Raw genomic sequence first — 18,166 nt, forward strand, 5'->3', positions numbered from 1 at the left:
GCATCCCTCCCCGGGGTGCGGAGCATCAGGCAGTCTGTGTCAGCCTCTGCCAGCTCTCACCCATGCTCTCTCCCACAGAGTGCAAAGCCTGCTACCACAAATCCTGCTTCAAGTCCACCCGCTGTCCCCGCTGTGAGCGGCTTCAAGCCCGGAGAGAGCTGCTGGCCAAGCAGAGCATGGAGTCCTATGTTTCGGACTATGAAGACGAGCTGGAGCAGCCGGAGGCGGTGGCAGCCACATGAACATGTTGCAGCGGAGGAGCAGATCATGGGTTTATTTATGTGCGTGGCCTTCGTCACCAGAGACTGAGCCACGTGGACTGGAGATGAGGAGGACTGTCAGGAGGCTTGGAGCGCTGTCTTGAAGGGATCTGTTTTCCCCTGTGCAGTAGTGCTGGGCTGGGGAAGGGGTATCTTCCATCGTCCAGGTCTGCTCCAGGTACTGCTCACACTCCCCGATGCCTTTGCTTGGGGAAAGGTGGCTGCTCCCGCTTGTCCTGCAGGCAGAACAGGGGCCTTTTCTGAGCAGTTGTTCATGCTGGACCAGGCAGGGCTCTGCTGCCAGTCCCTGTGCCCTGTTCCCTGGCAGGGTCCCCCGGGAGGTCAGCATTTTCTGCTCATCAGCTGTATACTAGGAAGCTCTGGCCATGTCTACTCCTTGGACGGGGGAATCGGCTCTCTGAGTCCTCCAGTCCCCTGTCCTGCTGCTGTGGGTTGTGTGCATGGAGGGAGGGTAGGGGTTTGGGGTTGGTTGTATATTTAACAGCTCCCTTTCTCAAATCTGGCTTGGGACAGTGGCAGAGAGCAGTTGCTCTCGCTCCAGAATCAGAGCAGAGGAGGTGGCAATGGTGAAAATGCCAGATTTCTGCCTCACCTCTCCGTGCCATCTGTGCTGAGCTGCTTTCCCTGCCTTCTGCCCGCAGCCTGTGCTGCAGAGGGGCATTGCCCCCGGAGCAGCCGCACAAGGGGACCAGTGCTGCTGGGCTTTCAGCGGAGGCAGATCCCCATGGCCGGAGGGTGCAGTAAGTGAAGCTTCCCACCCTGCTTCCTCCTCTTGCTGCCGGTCTGTCCTCCTGGGGGGACATGTCCTCCTCTAAGGGTGACATGGGACATCACTGGTGGCACCAGGACTTGCCTTGCATGCAGCTGCCTCCTGCCCGAGACCTGTCAGGATGAGGGTGAAGGCTTAGCCCTCTGACTGCATCCCCTGAGCCTCTGTCTCAGTTTGTTCTTTTAGGTTGGTTTTTTGTTTTTTAATCTGCTGGATTTGGTTTTATTTTTTTAATGCAGTTGTTTGTATTTTTAACTGTGTGTTCCCCCCAAAGGAGGTGCTGCTTGAAATGCCTCTTCAGGGGATGTGCGATCTGTTTAGGACTCACTGGTATAAAACCTCCAGGGCTGTCCTGCTCCTGGTTGCTCACCCCTGGTTGGGGCTGGCGTTTGCCAGGTGTCCCCTCTCCCAGCAGATCTCCTGGTCCCCTTGGGAGAGGGGTCCCTGAGCCAGGCAAAGCCTCGAGGCTTCCCGTCTGCGGTGCAGCGGGGTGGCCAGGCAACCTGCATGCAGTGGGGGGTGCACAGGGGAGAGGGGTTTGGCACTAGGGTGCTGCAAAGGGTTGGTCCCTCACCGATGCAGAGCTGCCTGCCACGACCGATGGCTCCACAGGGTTGCACCCGGTGGTACAAGGCTAGCGGTCGGTCGAGGAGGTGCCTCTGCATCGCAGGAGGATGCTTTAGCCCATGGCACGGGTGAGTGTCCAGCACCACCTTAGCATGGGTGGGATGTGGGGTGGCAGTGGGGTGTTTGGAAGGACAGTGTGGCCTGTGTACGTGTGAGAAGGGTGTTGAGGGACTGGGGAGCAATACACTGGCAGAAGGCATCTAGGGGCAATGGCTTTTGCAGCGCGTGCCCTGGCTTGAGGCTGGGACGTGACCAGTTGTGGGCTGTTGCTGCAGGACTGGCAGGGTTGGGGGGGTTTGGGAGAGGCTGGGACCAGGAGAGGTGGCCACAGGGCTTGGTCAGGGAAGGTGGCTGCAAGCCTCACTGCTGGGGGCCTGGCTGCTGCATGGCAGTATCCCTCCCCTGCTCTGCAGCATCCTGACAAAGCCAGGTCTAGCCTGGGAAAGGGGGTTCAGCTCCCCACTCAGTCCCCTGGGGTTTTGCCTCCTCCTGTCTTGCTTCTGCTTCTTTTCCATAGGGGAGCAGCTTCTCTCCCACTTGCTCTCTGTCTCTGCAAGCCCTGGCGCTGCCAGACGCTGGTCCGCCTTGGTCTTGCCTGTCCCCAACCCCAAGCTGAGCCCTCCCGCTGCTGCCCAGAGCTGGCACCCCCTTCCCCGGAGCTGCCTCAGCAGCACACCTCCATCCACCCTGTCTTGTTTGAAGCACTTTAATGTCATGGGACAGCAGCTGAGAGGCTGCCTGCGTCCCTTTCTAGAAGCACTGAGTACATTTAGAGAAGAGGGAAGGGATTTTGGCTTATTTGTGGTTTTCACCCTCCGCCATGGACTTTGTCTGGAAGCAGCGAGACTTGCAAACCCGGCAGAGGTCTCCAGGGCAGGGCTGTGCCCAGCACTGACCGCTAAGAGTAACACTGGAACTGGCCAAGGCAGTGGGCTCTTTGTAAGGGAGAGCGAGGGGCTGCCCTGGCCACCAACTGGAGCCCTCCCCATGGGACTATTGCACAGCAATGAAAATGCCGTCCCTAATAAACTAAGTTAATAAGGGGCCTGGTTGTCTTGTGGCATTGTTTCAGGTGGGGTAACGGTGTGTATCTCCCCCGTGGGGTCAGTGCTGCAGTGCCTGTTGGCCCTTGGGGCAGGGAGGGGGGGAGATAGTGGGGGGACAACTTATGCAACTGGTGATGCATCACCAGCTGTCACTGGGAGGGGGTTATTGTCACCACCCCTTGACTAATCTCTTTGGTTTGTGGCTTCCCCCTGCAAACTGCCGAGTGGACTCGGGGCAGGAGGTACAAGCCACTGAGTAAGGGGCTGTCTAATGCCTGTCCCCTTCCTGAGCCTGCCTTTGCTGCTGGCAGAGGGGCATGGGGCATGGCCTTGGCTGCCCCATCACTGCTTGCATCCCGGTCCCACACAGCCCAGTTCTCCCCTTGCAGCAGTGTCATGCATCGCCCCATAAACACCACAGACACAGGAGATAAACTGTAAACTTTAAAACAACTGTTGAAGGATGCATGTGCAAGCCCAGCACAGCGCTGGCTCCGCATGGAGCGAAGCAGGGCTTCCCTGCAGGCAGCATGGCATGAGGAGCCAGTTTCTGGGGGCTTTTCCCCAGAAAAGCCCTGCTCAGCCTAACTCTAAGCTGAGGTTAGCAGCAGCTACAGCAACTCACGCTTACTCCTGAGCACGGTGGTTGTAGAAAAGGTTTCTGGCAGGCACAGGCACGCTGAGGATGGGCTTTTGCAGCTGCCAGCAAACCCGTGGCAACAGGAGGGCCCTGCGTGGCCCCGTGGGGCTCCAGCAGCTGCCCCAGCGCAGCAGCTCAAGCGGGGGGTGATGGCAGAGAAGAGAGACCTGCAAAACCCTGGGGCTTGCGGCTGTTCCAGTGAGCTCTCCAACAGCACCTGGGGCGATCCCTGGCCAGGGTGTAAGGTGCAAGCTGGCACCTTGGCAAAGGCATGTCTGCCCCCAGCATGGAGGGCCACAAGCAATCTCAAGGCGTGCTGTGCCCGTCACTGGGAGAGCGTGCGGGGGGTGTAGCGACGCTCGAACTGGCCCACGTCGAACTTGCGCTTGCAGCCGGCGTAGTTCATGTAGCGGATCTTCCCGAAGATGGCCCGCTCTGCCCAGCCCTGGTCGTGTATGCCGCATATGGACCAAAGGCAGCCTGCCGGGCAAGGGGATGGAGCGTCAGCTCTCCCCCTTGCTCAGAGGCAGCTGGAGAGCCAGTGGGATGTGGGTGCAAAGCAGGATGGGCTGGATTGTCTGCAGAGAGCCGCCCCCACCCACAGTGGCCTTGGCCATCAGAGATAAGGCCCCCTGCTCCGTGCCCCCCTCCTGCAGCTTGCCTACGTATCCATTGGGGTCCCTCCCGTCCAGCTCGTAGCGGTCATTGAGGTAGATGGCAAACTGCAGGGCCTCCTCAGGGGAGCGGGTCCACTCCAGGATCTTCTTGGCCCAGTACATCCGCAGGAAGCCGTGCATCTTGCCCTCCCGGACCATTTGGAGCTGGGGGGAAAGGGACAGCCGCAGGGGTCAGTCCGTGCCAGCTCACCTCTGCCCCTCGGGAAAAGGCTCAGCATTTTGCAGTGGAGATGCGGGACGCTACCTGGGCAGCATTCCAGAGCGGGTCATGTGTGGTCCCCTGCTCCAGCTCCTGCAGCTTGTAGAGAAAAGGCCTCTTGTCTTTGGCGTGGAGCTTCAGGGTGGTTTGCGCCCAGTCGTAGGCACCTGTGAGGAAGAGAGATGAGGAGCAACACTGAGCAACCAGCTCCTGCACGGCCCTGAGGAAGGGATGGGGAATTGGGCTACTGAGGGCACTGTGCCCTGGAGGGCACCAGCCTTGAAGAGGGCATCCACCAGCTCCTGTCCTACCTCCAGAAGGTACCAAATGATGGCACATTAGTGCCCCCACAGCCCCTCTCCTAGCAGAAATGGGATTGCCAAATTGGGGTGACCAATTCGGTGCCAGCCTGGCCCCCAGCGTTGCCCACCCAACCTGGGATGCTACCTTGCACGCTGTCATAGTTCTCATTGTAGTAGCAAAAGTTTTCAGCCAGCTCCCGCCGTACCACGGCCTCCTCCACAAATGCGTCCACCGACTCCTTGTACTTGCCCCGGTGCTTCTGCACCTCCAGGATGGCTCGCTGGGTGGAAACTTGGCCTGGGGAGATGGGGATGGAGCAAGTCAGGCTGCCGGTCCAAGCCACCGTGCTCGGTCCTGCTGCAGAGTGGGAAGCCTGGGACGCTCACCAAAGTGGAACCACGGGGAGAGGTTGCTGAGCGCTGCCTTGTTGGGGTCATTCCGGTGGGAGCCAAAGGATTTCAGCCGCTCTGCGATGAAGGACTGCAGCATAGCCAGCCCCGCAGCTGTGCCGGGGGTCGCCCATTCTACCTCCTTCACGGTGTGGTCCACCTGCAAGCTGGAATAACAGGCCTCCCAAGCAACGGGCTGGGTGGCGACCAAACAGCATGAGTGCATTTGCAGATGCTCTTCAGCCAGATGCCCCGAGTGTTATGTCCCCCGGATGTCCCCAACCAGCAAGTCCCCAGCTTGTGCCAGCCTCCTCCTCTTAAGCAGCCCTGCATAGCAGAGACGTGGGAACTGAATGAAAGAGGTGGGAACCTCCCTTCCCCAGGGCATCCCCATCTCCACACCACCTGCGTGTGACCTCAGACAGGTCACTGTCCCCATCCCCTGCCTTTCCCCCCCAGGATCACAAAGCAGCTGTGAAACTCTCTGGGACTGGCTGCGAGTGGGTGTGGAGGTGTCTCCTGCTGGTACCTCTGCCGGGCAGGAGGGGGGATATGGGTGACGAATGACGGGGGGGAACTCGGTGAGGAACTCGGGGAGCTGAGCATGGATCTTGCCCCGGATGGTCCTAGCGCTGTACTCCTGCTTGGGGGAGGCAACCCAGCAGGGCACGATGTTGTGGGCATCAACCTGGGAAGCAAAGCAATGGAGGAGGGTGTGAGCAGAATCAAACGGTCCCGATGATGACACACACGCTCCCTGCTCAGGTCACTCCAAGTGCACCTCTGCAGGCACGAAACGCAGGAGACAAGTTTCTCCCACATCTCACCAGCCAGAGTTTTCCCCTCCCAGAGCACGGGCACCCACCTGCGCAAATGGCACGTCTTCTGGCAACCGCTCCCTGACGTCCTCCACCCACTGCCGGGGGAGGCGAAGGGGGCAGAAGTCTGTCACCAGCCCGCCCACTCCATGCTCCACCACGAACATGGGCAGCACGTCCTTGGCGTAGCCCAGCAGCAAGTGGAAGGGGATGTTCAGCTCTCCGCACTCCTGCAGTGAGGGGTAAAGGGCTACAGGATGGTTCATGGCTCTGCAGACCCCATCCCACCACCATCTGCTGAAGGGATGGATCTGCCTCCCCCCTTCCCCACGAGTCATGTCCCACCCAACGTGGGCATCCCCACAGTGGCCGTACCTCAGCCACCTCCTGTAAGCCCCTCAGCATGAAACCATAGTGGCGGATAGTGGCATCCAGGAATTTGGGCACCAGGCAGAAGCAGACGTGCAGAGGCAGCTCCTGTTTGAGGGCCAGGCGCTGGGCATAGAGGAAAGCCCAGTTATCTGGGGAGAAAGCGCACGGGGCAGTGTCGGGGGGACGCTTTGCTTAGGGGATGGAGATGGGGTTTCACAAGAGGAATCTCCCCAGTCCCCCCCCGCAGAGGGGGGACCAGCTCCAAGGCCTACCGTGGGAAGGGACCAAGGCTTTTGCCACCCATGGGAGCTCTGCTTCCCGGCCCCCTCAGCCAGCTGGTTCGCACCTTGCACCCGCTGGTCCCGGGACATCCAGTAAAGGATGCACCGAGCATCAGCCTTCAGGTCCGAGCCCTGCGAGACGAGGCGAACCCGCTTTTTGTTGTACTTGAACTCTCTCACGGACGGGGCCGCCCTCCGCCGGGCCTCCTGCACCGCCTCCTCCTCTTCCTCCTTCCTCCTCCGAGACACGCGTGGCAGCTCCCTGACCTCGGCCTTTCGCTTCCCTTGCCCCCGCCGCATCCTTAGGACTGCCCGGGCCAGCGCCCGGAGCAGCGCGGTTGCCCTCGGCCGCTGCGAGCGGAAACGGAACCGTACTGAGCTGCCGGTAGCCTGCCCAGCCCGGTCCCCGGTCCGCCCCCAAAGCCTGGGAGATGGGTCCCGGGTCCCCGATCCCCGGTCCCCGGTCCCCGGTCCCGGTCCCCGGTCCCTACCTGGCAGCCACGCGGCCCTCCGGGTGTTACACAAGTCGGAGGCGTGGTTAAGGGGCGTGTTGATGGGCGTGGTTTCTGGAGAAGGGGCGTGGCGCCAGCACCTGGGACCGCCCCTCCTGTACACGGGGGCCGGTGCTGCGCCGATGTCCCCGGCGCGCCCACGGGCGCGCCGGGGACATCGGCGCAGCACCGGCCCCCGTGTACAGGAGGGGGGTTGCAGTGCCCGCCGGTGCTTCCCCTCCCTGTCCCCTGGAACGAGGAAGCGGCTCCGGCCACCTTCAGCCGTCACTCGGCAGTGTAGTTCTCCGCTGGTACCATCCTCTCGCCCTGCATCCCCGGGTGCAGGGACATTTCACCACCCGGGGATTGAAGGTGCTGGCTCTGGACATGGCTGGGCAGAGAGGAGGGCTGCCCCTGCCCCTGCTGCTGCTGAGCCTTGCCGTGCTGGACTTCACGCTAGGTAAGGGCTGAGTGGGATGCGGTGCTATCTGTGGGGTGGGTGGTGGGTGCGGAGCATCGTTCCCCAGGGCGGTGGGTGGCCCCAGGGTGGCTTCACCCACAGAGGTGAAACAGCGCGGGTGCTGTTTGCTCTCTGACATCACAGCCCCATCCCAGTGAGTGAACAGAGCTGCGCTTTGCAACACCAGAGCAACAAGCTTGGCTTTATTTCTTTCACCTCCCGTGTGTTTCTGTCTGGGCAGAGAAGATCTTGGTCCCAGCTGGACCCCCTTGCTGAACCTTGGTCCCTGCTGGGCTCATTGCCTTTGCTACGACCTACCCAGCAGCACCAAACGCCCCTGCCCGGATGGCAGTATCACTGGGATGTCGTGGGCCTGGAAAACTGCAAATGCCATCCTGATGTTTGCACTTGACACAAAGCAAGAGCAGCACTGAGCCAAGCACAGGGAATAAACCTGGCACTTGTACCTCCTGCAAGCCTTGAGCTACAGCCATAGGTCCCCTCCTCCTGCGTCCCTCAACCCCCCGCAGAGCAGGGTCACAGCAGGTCTCTAATGACTTAGCCCCGAGCTCCAAGCTGGGATTTGTTCCTCTCTGGCCCCTCTCTGTGGGGCTGGTTCCCCATTGCCTTTATTTACACCCAGCGCTATCAGTTCCTGCCTATCTGTGGCAGAGAGGTTTGTGTAAACTGCCGTTGCTGTGATTCCAGCCTGTTTCACGGTCACCAGTTCCTGCATGGCTCTTCCTGTCAGACAGGTTTGTCTGACCCTCCACGGATGGGTGAAGGTGGTGGAATGGGTCTTACCGCTGGTGCCTACAGGACTGTCTGCCCTGAAAACGGCGATGCCCACGGCTTGTTCCTGCTTTGTCAGGCTGGGGGATTTACGTGGCCTGCCTTGCCAATGATCACGTTGCCATTCGGGGCATCCACATGCTTGATCCCTGCAAGGACAGTGAATCCCCACTCCCACTCCCAATGCTCCATGGCTGATGTGTAGCTCTGGGTCCCCGAGGGAGCTCATGCTGGTGGTGATGCTGCGCCATGCCTGGCACAGCCATGGTCTCAGCCTTTCACCGCCAGCCCTTGCGTGCCTCACTCTCCCACCTTTTTGCAGGGACCACCGTCACAGATGTGACAGTCACTATGTCCCCGACACTCCCTATCTCCTCGACACCTACAAAGACCATGGCACTGCTGCCCACCACCGACTCCACCACCGCAGCCACTGTCCCTCCCTCCAGCCCTGAAACCTCCACCCCGGAGGCGCTGACGGATGCCTTCACAGCCAGCGATGCAACGCCTCGCGGGAGCAGCGCGGCAGCCTCCAGCATCACCACACCGCAGGCGAGCGGCAGCACAGCCCGCAGCACTCCTGGGGCGCCCACTGGCACCACGGTGCAGCCTGACCCCACCCCAACAGGGCCAGGGCTCACCACCGGCACCCCAACTCCAACCCCCATGGCCACGACACCCAACTGTGCTGAGACGACCATTGTCACGTCTGTGGGGACCAGCACGGCCCTGGCTGTCAGCTCGTTTGGAGTCAAAACAAGCCCGCTGCCTCCCTCCCCCTCTTCTCTTCTCTCCTCCACCCGGGTGGGCTCCACGCTTGGCACCAGCACCCGCCAAGGGCCAGCCGTGACCACGCTGCTTGGCAGCACATCCCCAGGGACCGGCAGCGCCTCTTCGCCCACCGCACCGACAGCCACTTCGGACGAGCCCTCGACGACCCCGCTGGACACCACGGCCACCCCAGTTACCAGCATGGGGGTCCCTGGGAGCACCTCCGCCCCCAGCCAGCCAGCCGGGACCACGGCCGGGACCACCCCTGGTACCTCCACCCCTACGGCACCCGAGACCCCCAGTGCCGCCACGGGTGAGTGCAGCCACAAAGCACCCGTGGGGCAGGGGCAGGGTGACAAACCCCCGCGGGCTCTCCCACGGCCTGTCCCGTCCCCCCCCCCGCCTTGCGGCAGCCGCCCCGTCTCCAGCCTCTGCAGGCCGGCGGGTGGGTCCCACGCCGCTCCCCGCGCCCAGGCCGGGCTGGCCGCCCCGTCAGGCAGCGGGGACGAGGCGCTCCCTCACACCCCACGCTGCCGGGCGGGGACGGCGGCACCGGGCCCGGGCCTCGGGTCACCGCGGCGCGGCGCTCCGGGGCTCACGCGGGGCGGGGCTGGGGGCGGGGGAAAGCGGCGGGGGGGCGTGGCCTGTGGGAGGGACGTGTCTGCCGTGGGTGTCGGGGAGGGGGCGGGGCTTCGGGAGGGGGCGGGGCACCCCCGCCCCGCGCTGGGGGTGCAGCGGGGCGGCTGTAAGCCTGCGGTGTGGCTGTGACCCCGGCGGTGAGACTGTACCCCAGGAGTGTGGCTGTACCGCAGGAGTGTGACTGTACCCCGGCAGTGAGACTGTACCCCAGGAGTGTGGCTGTACCGCAGGAGTGTGACTGTGCCCCGGCAGTGAGACTGTACCCCAGGAGTGTGGCTGTACCGCAGGAGTGTGACTGTACCCCGGCAGTGAGACTGTACCGCAGGAGTGTGACTGTACCCCGGCAGTGAGACTGTACCCCAGGAGTGTGGCTGTACCGCAGGAGTGTGACTGTGCCCCGGCAGTGAGACTGTACCCCAGGAGTGTGACTGTGCCCCAGCAGTGAGACTGTACCCTGGCAGTGTGACTGTACCCCGGCAGTCCCCCCAGGCAGCCGTACCCTGGCAGTGCGCCTTCCTACAAACCTGTGTCCCAGCAGTGTGATTGTATCCTGGTGGCTCTCCCAGGAGCCTTTACCCTGCGGCTGCAGCCGTACCCTGGCGACACCCCCCTCCGTGCACCTGAACCTGGCAGGGAGACTGTACCCTGCCCCGGTGCCCCTGGCCATGCACGTCCCCCCAGTGTCCCTGTACCCCAGTAGAGAGACTGTATCCTGCCAGAGTACCTGTACCCTGGCCCAATGCCTATGGTGTGAGAGCACCCCAGCAGAGCGCCTGTACCCTGGTGATGCCCTCAGCGTGCCTGTGCCCTGGCAGCGGGCAGCCTGTACAGCAGCAGGGTGGCTGTGCCCTGGCAGTCCTCCAGCGTGCCTGTCTGCCTGCGGAGCGCCTGTACCCTGGCCCAGTGCCTGCGGGTGCCTTTGACTGACTGGTCTTGTCCCTGACCCCGAGAAGAAGGAAGCGGCTCCGGCTGTCAGCGGTGCGCTTCAGCCGTGACATGCTGTGATACGGGGAAGTGATGCCTGTACAGACAGCCCAGGGGACAAACCCTCGGCCTGGAGCACGCCCTTCCTTTGCGCCGCCTGTTCTCTCCGCCAGTTCCTCGAGCTCAGAGCGAGCGGGCTGTTGTCTCCCGAGGGCTGGGAGCCATCACTGAACATCACCCCTGTGGCGGAGCGCTGGGACGGTCCCAGGCAGCCCGGCTGCTTCCCTGGGCTTTTTTCCGTTGTCGCCGTCCCCTCAGCAGGCAGAGGACGGCACGGTCCCCGGCTGCAGGGACCTGGTCTGCTGCAGTCGTGGCCCAGCCGGCCTGCCCTGCCCGCTGCTCGTGGCTGCCCTGGGTCCAGCGGTGCAGCTGATGTCTGCTCGGCATTGCACCCGTCCCTGGGAGCGTCCGTGTCGGGTGGAAATCCCCTCTTCGCTGCCAACGCCTGAGGACCCACCTGGATGCTCCTCCTCTGCCGGGCAAAGGAGACCTGGAAACCCCAGTGCCAGGGCCGTGGGGAGCGCTCCGAGCGGTGCCTGGCGGGGGGCATCGGCTCCCGCCTGCCTGGACATGGCTGGGCAGAGAGGAGGGCTGCCCCTGCCCCTGCTGCTGCTGACCCTCGCTGGCCTTGTGCCGCACCTCGCGCTGGGTAAGGGCTGAGCAGGACGCGATGCTCTCCGTGGGGCGGGTGGTGAGTGGGGAGCGTCGTTCCCCGGGGTGATGGGGTGCCTCATCTGCGGCAGGCGCCTGTGGGGGGGTGAAATGCTGCGGGTGCTGTTTGCTGTTTGCTAAATGGGTAGCAGAGGTGGACTTACAGCTTTTCCTTTGTGTGAGGATGAGGCCCTTCAGTGCAGACACCCACCCGGGCATGGGCTGGGATCAGACCTTTGCCCTTCTCCACTTTATTATTTAACCAGCTGCTGCCTGCAGCAGCTCAGGGAGGGAGCGGCTGCTACAGACATCGGGAGTTTCTGGTAGGGTTGGCTGAAAGCAGCCGGCAGCTGGTGGCTTGGTTCTCTATCCCCATGTAAGCAGAGCCCCAGACTCACTGAGTTTGTTCTGGGACCACTGGGGAATCCATCCTGGCATCTCAAAGCTGCCACCTCGCAGGCACCCCTTGATAGAGACCCAGACAGCCAGGCTGTTTTGTGCATCCTTTTGGAAAATGTTACAGATGCCTGGGTTTCCCCAAGGGACAGCACGCTGCCCCAGCACAGGGCCCGTGCGGGCAGAGAGGACAGCCCTCCCACGTCTCTTAAGCCCCCCGGCAGGACTTTTGTGGGTCGCAACAGGTCTCTAATGACTTGGCCCTGAGCTCCAAGCTGGGATTTGTTCCTCTCTGGCCCCTCTCTGCGGGGCTGGTTCCCCATTGCCTTTATTTACACCCAGCGCTATCAGTTCCTGCCTATCTGTGGCAGAGAGGTTTGTGTAAACTGCTGCTGCTGCCGTTCCAGCTTGTCTCACGCTCACCAGTTCCTGCATGGCTCTTCCCGTCGGATGCATTTGTCTGACTTCCTCCAGGGATGTGTGAAGGTGGTGGAACAGGTCTTAGCGCTGGTGCCTACAGGAGCAGCGATACCCATGGCTTGTTCCTGCTTTGTCAGGCTGGGAGATTTACGTGGCCTGCCTTGCCAATGATCACGTTGCCATTCAGGTCATCCACATGCTTGATCCCTGCAAGGACAGTGAATCCCCACTCCCAATGCTCCATGGCTGATGTGTAGCTCTGGGTCCCTGAGGGAGCTCATGCTGGTGGTGATGCTGCGCCATCCCTGGCACAGCCATGGTCTCAGCCTTTCACCGCCAGCCCTTGCGTGCCTCACTCTCCCACCTTTTTGCAGGGACCACTGCCACAGATGTGACAGTCACCGTGTCCACAGCTCACCCTACCTACCCAACACCTATGGAGACCTCGGCACTGCTGCCCACCAGCACCTCCACCACCGCAGCCACTGTCCCTCCCTCCAGCCCTGAAACTGGAGCCTCCACCCCTGAAACTGGACCCTCCACCCCAGAGATGTCCAGTACATCACCAGGGCCCGGCAGCACCTCTTCTCCCACCATGCCTCCTCCCACCGCACCAGCACCGACAGCTGCTTCGGCCGAGCCCTTGACATCAGACACCACGGCCACCCCTGATACCAGCACGGGGGTCCGTGGGAGCACTCCCGCTCCCGGCCAGCCAGCGGGAACCACAGCCAGAGCCACCCCTGGCATCTCCACCGTGACCACGGGGCTAGTCCCAGGCACCCCGACAGCACCCGAGACCCCCAGTACAGCCACGGGTGAGTGCAGCCGTGGAGCACCTGGAGGGCCGAGGCATGGTCAGGGTGACAAATCCCCACGGGGATGCTGGGCATGTACTTGGGTGGCTTCATGTAGATGGCTTTGTTTAGGCTCGGTCTGACCTCAGCTGTAGGAGCATTGTGCACCTCTCTGCGGACAGTGCTAACGTAACGTTGCTTTGCCCAGGCGTGGAGCCCTCTTCCCCCGCCACCGACTCAACCCAGACCCCAGAGGTTACCCTCAGCACCCCTGCAGACCTACCAACGACACTGCCCGTCTGCGACACCGCCACGTCCAACACCAGTAAGTGCAGTGCCCCATGGGCATTGCCACCCCCTCAGCACTGGTGGCTTTGGGCTTCCAGGGTCCAGTGCGGAGGGTCCTGGAGCCCCACTGATTTCGCCGTGCTCTCAATATGGGGCATTGATGCTCTGTGGGATGTGTGGTTTGCTGTACAGGTGGAGGGCTGTTCTCCTGACGGTGTAGGTGTCCATGACATGGTTAACCTGAGAGGATGTCCCATGTATGTGCCAGTGACCCTGGGGAGAGACCCCCAGATCCTTTGGCGTAGCCCAAGATTCAAGGGCAATAACCAGAGCCGTGTTTTTTGTCCTTAGGTGCATCTCACCTCTTTTTGTCACTGCGGCTAACTGTCCCCTTGGACCTGGGGAACACCACAGTGCAGGAACTGGTGTTGTCCAAGGTGAGATGTGCTGGGAGGGGGTGTCACTTTGCATCTGCCGGCCGTGGTCCAGCCAGCCGGGGAGGGGGACAGGCAGCCAGCAGGAGGGGAACAGCTGGGTCTCGCATTGAATATCATCCAGACCCCTTTCGGATGAAGGGGACACGCTCCTTTGGCTGCTATGGCCCAGGATCAGGCCCCTCCTAGGTGGGGAGCGGCGGGTAGGAGACCCCCTCCGGCGTGGTTTGACAGCTGTCCTCTCCCCCCAGCTCCGCAGGGACCTGCAGACGGCGTTCCCATTTGCCGGCCTGGCAGTGGAGTGGCGAGGGCACAGGAGGACCTGACTGCTGCTCCTCGCCTGGCCGGCACCCGTGCGGACTGGCAAGCCTTCTTCTCCCAGCTCCTTACTCCACGGCGGCGCAGCCCTTCGGGGTAACCTGTACAGCTCCCCTTGAACCTGGGAACCCCCTGTCCTTCACTGCACACCCCCCAGAGGACCCCCAGTGCCTCCCGTGGGCTGGGGTGCCCCTGCCCCTTCCACAGCCCGTCTGTAGAGCCCGAGCCCTCCCACCACACTGCACCAGCCGTGGGACCCCCCAGTGCTGCTGGGGGGCTGGGAGGAGGGGAACCTGCAGGGGCTGGGCTTTTACACCTGGGACTGAGATGGCTCAGCCACAAAAGCCACCCTGGGGATCGATGGATGAGAGCAAGGAGACCTGGACCCCCCGGTACTGCTGTGCCCGGGGCACTCGGGGGCTCAGTGCTGGTGACCTCTGTGGTTTGCAGCCTGGGGAGGCTGCGGTGCCCGAGGTCTTCAAGAGATGCTCCATGGCTGCTTCACATCCAGACCGGGCCAAGATGGAGCCTGGGGTGGCTCTGGGAAGGAGGCAGGAGAGGAAAAGAGCCCGCCTCTCCCACCTGAGCCCCGTCCCAGGTCCAGCTGAGCTCCTGAGCCCTGCAGCGCAGAGGGCGAGTGAAGCCAGAGCCCCGCACACCATCTGTCCCCGGCTCGCCTACAATATTGCTGACAGAGGAGCACACCCATGCCAACACGGGCTGGGCAGTAAAGGAAATCCCACGTTTTCTGCAGCAAAGATGATGACTTCTTTTTTTTCTGAATTGCCTTCCCCAGTTTTCAGCTTTGCCATCTAGCAGAGGTACGGGCAAGAAAAAACGGCTGAGTCCCAAAAGCTTCGCAGCAGAGACGGGCTCAGGGCTGTCCCCTCCTGTCAGGGGCTGCTGCAGATGTTCCCAAGGATGGCTTGGCACCTCGACACGCTGGGGGGTCCCCGCTTTCATGCTCTGCCCCATGACACCCCATGGCTGCCAGGGCAGCTGTGCACACCATGGGGCCATGGAAATCCCGTGGGTTGTGCTCCTTCCCTGTTTTTTTCCAGTCCCCACCTAAGGAGACGGCCGCAGCGTCTGTCCCCCTGCAGCAAAGTCATTTATTAACTGATTAATTAGCCAGATAAAATCCAACTGAAGCAATTATTAGCCTAAGCAAGTCACCTCGCCTGGAGATTGAAAACTGAAATAATTAGCAAAATAGCTGTGTTGCTCATCAGGTGTTATTTTCGGCTGATCCCTGCTCCTTGCTGGCAGCCCGCGCCGCCCTGGCACGGGGAGGGCTGGGAGGGGGCACATGGGGCTGTGGGATGCCAAACCCAGGGATGACTCCTGGGCCCCCCTGGATTGTCACCCAGCTGGGAAAGAGCCAGCAGCCAGACAGGATGGGGAAAGTCACCCTGGGATTACCTGGCTGCCTGCCGGCTGGCAGGGGCTGGGAGAAACTGGGCTGGGGCTGGAGGTTGAGCCCAGGCAGCTCGTCAGGATGCTTCCATTTGGGATGCCCCTTGCATCCCAGGGTTGCCCCTTTGCTCTCTGGGATGCTGCCTGGCTTTTGGGGGCTTGTTGGAGCCATGGGCACCAAGAGAGGTCCCTTAGCACCCAGGCAGGGAGCCGGGGAGCAGGGCAAAGCCTGCCGGAAGGGGTCCCCAAGCCAGACGCCTGATGGGGCTCTGGGAAAGAAATCCTCGTGCTCTGCCTACGCCGTGGAGCTGGGCCAAGAGTCCTCCCACGCCGCGTCCCACCGGGCTGCTTTCTCCGGCTGTTGAATCCATAACTTCAGGCCCCGGGACATGGCTGAGGGCCAAGGCCAGGGTAATGGAGCCAAACTGCGTCACAAAGGGAGGAAAAGGTCCTGAAGTGCCGGGATGAAAAGGTGACTGGGGTACTCGCTGTCCCCTGCCGGCACGGCTGCCTTCCACTGTTATCGTGGTCGGGGGGCGGTGGTGGGGAGAAGATGCTGCGGTCCCACTGAGCCCCTCTGCCTCCCAGCCTGGGAGGGAGAAGAGGGGCACAGTGGGGGGGGACGTGGCTCCCATGGGGATGGTGGGCACTGCCCGGGTGCTGGGGACAAGGAGCTCTGACAAGCTCCTGACGCTGCCCATGCTCTCTGTGCCCGCCATCCTTGAGAATGCTGGCCACCACCTTCAGCCCACAACTGCTTGCCTGCCACGGACCCCTGACCAGAGGGTCCTTGGGACGTCAGATCCAGGTCCTGCTGCTTTCCCAGCCTGTAAATAATTTCTCAGCCTCTTCGCCATAACCTGCTCCCATCTATCAGCATTGTCCAAAGGAGCAGACCCTGTGCTCAGCAGGACTGTCACCTTTGGAGGGCCCAGCAGCATCACAGAGTGTGTCTTGGGTCCTTTGTGGCTCAGGTGTCCATTCCAATGTCCCCCCCCCCTTCACCCCCACGGGTGGCTATAGCCCGTGTTGCAACACACCTGGCTTGCCAAGTCATCCAGAACCTGCAGGGTTGATGGATAACCTGTTTCCCCCCCCTGCCACCACTGAGCCCTCTCCAAATGCCCTTGCTAGGAGGCCAGAGCAGTGCTGGTAGGAGATGCTGGGATCTCCGCAGGGCTGGAACAACCAGCCCATTAATTCCAGGAAGGCTGATAAGGCACCATGCTGGGCAGTGCTGGGCCATGCTGTACCGTGCCGGGCCATGCTGTACCGTGCCGGATGGTGCAGAGTCCCTGGGTGCTGGGATTCATGGCATTGCCCCCAAGCTTGGGGTTCCCAGGGGGCTCAGTTGCCTATATAATGCTTTGGTCCTTGATAACTGCAGATGACAGTTATCCTTGCAGGAGCTGGCGGCTTGCTGAGACCTTGGTTTCAGGTGTAGCAGAGGGATAAATGAAAAGCCCCTTCCCAGGGTGGGAACAGGGCACCATCTTCAAGATGAGGGATGACCCATGGTGGCTGCAGGCTTTCCTGGGAGGGTGTGCCAATGCCAGAACAGAGGGATGAGCTCGGTTTGTCACCCCCGTGACTCTGCTGGAGGAGCGGGGAGATGGGGCTTTTTGGGGACAGCATGGGCAGGAGGCACAGGCACGAGGGTCTCCAGACAGTGCCGGTCCCAGCGCACCACAGGCAGGAGCTTGCAGGCAGGCCGAGGATGAGGTGGGCTGGAAGTGCTTTGCTTCAGCTGAGTTATTTTCCCCTATGCTGAGCAGCATGTTTGCAACAACCCCTGTGGTTCCCACCACGTTTTGCACCTCAAACACCAGCTGGAGCAACTCTCTCCAGCGTCAGCACATATTCCCCGTCGGGGTGGCTCTCCAAAGTGATATGGCATCGTCAGCACAGGCAGGAATGACTCTCCCACAGCGGGTTTGCATCCCTCTAATCCTCCATCGGCCCAGGTGTGGCAGCTGCTCGGGTGGTCGCCGGCTGGGCGGTCAGCCCGTGATCTGCAATGCTGGTTGCACGGGGCCCCAGCGCACCTTCCTCCCCCACCGCGCTGGCATTTTCGGTGGGCAGGCGTTCGTTCCGGGCGAGCGGTGCTCTCTCCTGATTTACGGTCTGTGCCCTGTTCCCGCTGCCAGGGGTAATGCGTGGGTTTACAGGATGGGGTTTCGTCGGCCGTGACTTGGCCTCCCCTGGCATTCCCGTGTCGACGCTGCCCGGCCGGTGGGTTGCGGTGTCGCTCGGCGTGCCCTGCCGCTGCCGCCTGCCCGATGGAGGCCGGCTCTGGCGGGACACTGTGTACTGCCTAACACCCCTAATAACACTTTGCAGGAGTTGCCTGAGGGGATTTCTGGTTAAGAAGCGTTTAATTGATTACAAAACCATGTAGTGGTGGGGGTTTGCATAATGCTGTTCATGGAGGAGCTGGCAGCAGTTTTCAAATGGGGGGGGAGTGGGAATTGCTGCTCCAGGGAAAGGGGAGAAGGGGAGACATAGGGGTGAAGTGACCCAGGGGATCAGGGTGAAGTGACCCAGGGGACCCCTGTAGCAGGTGGGGGGCTCTGGGGCTGCGCCTTTTACTGTACCAGCCTCTAGGGATGCTGGTCCCACCTTGCAGAGGAGTGTCCCTGGCCCGTTCACCCCCTTCCAGCACCATGGCACTGCTGTGCCCATACTGAGGTGCAGGTTTAAAACTCTGCTGGGGCATGCTGGGGCTCTGGACAGGGATCCCCAGTGCTCCCAGTTGCAGCTGAGCACTGGGGGGCTTGGCTGACACCCCAGGGCCTGCCCCCAGCTATACCTCTCCCTGTTTTATAACCTGCCTCCGCTCCCAGGGAAGCCTTGAGCCAAGTGGGGACTTGCATCTTGCCTTGCCCTGGGCTGAGACGCAGCTCAGCT

The 18,166-nt window shown here is 62.0% G+C and overlaps 3 protein-coding genes across 9 annotated transcripts in view; 2 read left to right on the top strand and 1 right to left on the bottom strand.

Moving 5' to 3' along the window:
- RUBCN (rubicon autophagy regulator) overlaps nt 1–2,722 on the top strand; it is a 28,178-nt gene extending 25,456 nt beyond the window's left edge. For all 7 annotated transcript variants that reach the window (XM_030028334.1, XM_030028340.2, XM_030028338.2 and 4 more), the window contains one exon: nt 79–2,722. In XM_030028334.1, coding sequence (XP_029884194.1) covers nt 79–242 — 164 coding nt within the window. In that variant the 3' untranslated portion in view covers nt 243–2,722. The remainder of the gene's footprint in view (nt 1–78) is intronic.
- Nucleotides 2,723–3,154: 432 nt separating this feature from the next.
- On the bottom strand, nt 3,155–6,965 carry LOC115347682 (deoxyribodipyrimidine photo-lyase-like). The gene is made up of 10 exons (XM_030029269.2): nt 6,894–6,965; nt 6,468–6,753; nt 6,125–6,270; nt 5,797–5,979; nt 5,461–5,619; nt 4,929–5,127; nt 4,687–4,839; nt 4,285–4,406; nt 4,025–4,184; nt 3,155–3,843 (listed from the first exon to the last, which is right to left on the bottom strand). Exons 2-10 carry the CDS (start codon nt 6,700–6,702, stop codon nt 3,689–3,691), a joined length of 1,512 nt encoding a protein of 503 aa, XP_029885129.1. The 5' UTR covers nt 6,703–6,753; nt 6,894–6,965; the 3' UTR covers nt 3,155–3,688.
- Nucleotides 6,966–7,004: 39 nt separating this feature from the next.
- LOC115347603 (mucin-2-like) lies at nt 7,005–15,071 on the top strand. The gene is made up of 6 exons (XM_030029147.1): nt 7,005–7,353; nt 8,468–9,229; nt 12,381–12,824; nt 13,012–13,128; nt 13,443–13,528; nt 13,777–15,071. Exons 1-6 carry the CDS (start codon nt 7,281–7,283, stop codon nt 13,849–13,851), a joined length of 1,557 nt encoding a protein of 518 aa, XP_029885007.1. The 5' UTR covers nt 7,005–7,280; the 3' UTR covers nt 13,852–15,071.
- The last annotated feature ends 3,095 nt before the right edge of the window (nt 15,072–18,166 follow it).

The sequence above is a fragment of the Aquila chrysaetos genome, chromosome 10, assembly GCF_900496995.4.
Source record: "Aquila chrysaetos chrysaetos chromosome 10, bAquChr1.4, whole genome shotgun sequence".
Classification (NCBI taxonomy): Eukaryota; Metazoa; Chordata; class Aves; order Accipitriformes; family Accipitridae; genus Aquila; species Aquila chrysaetos.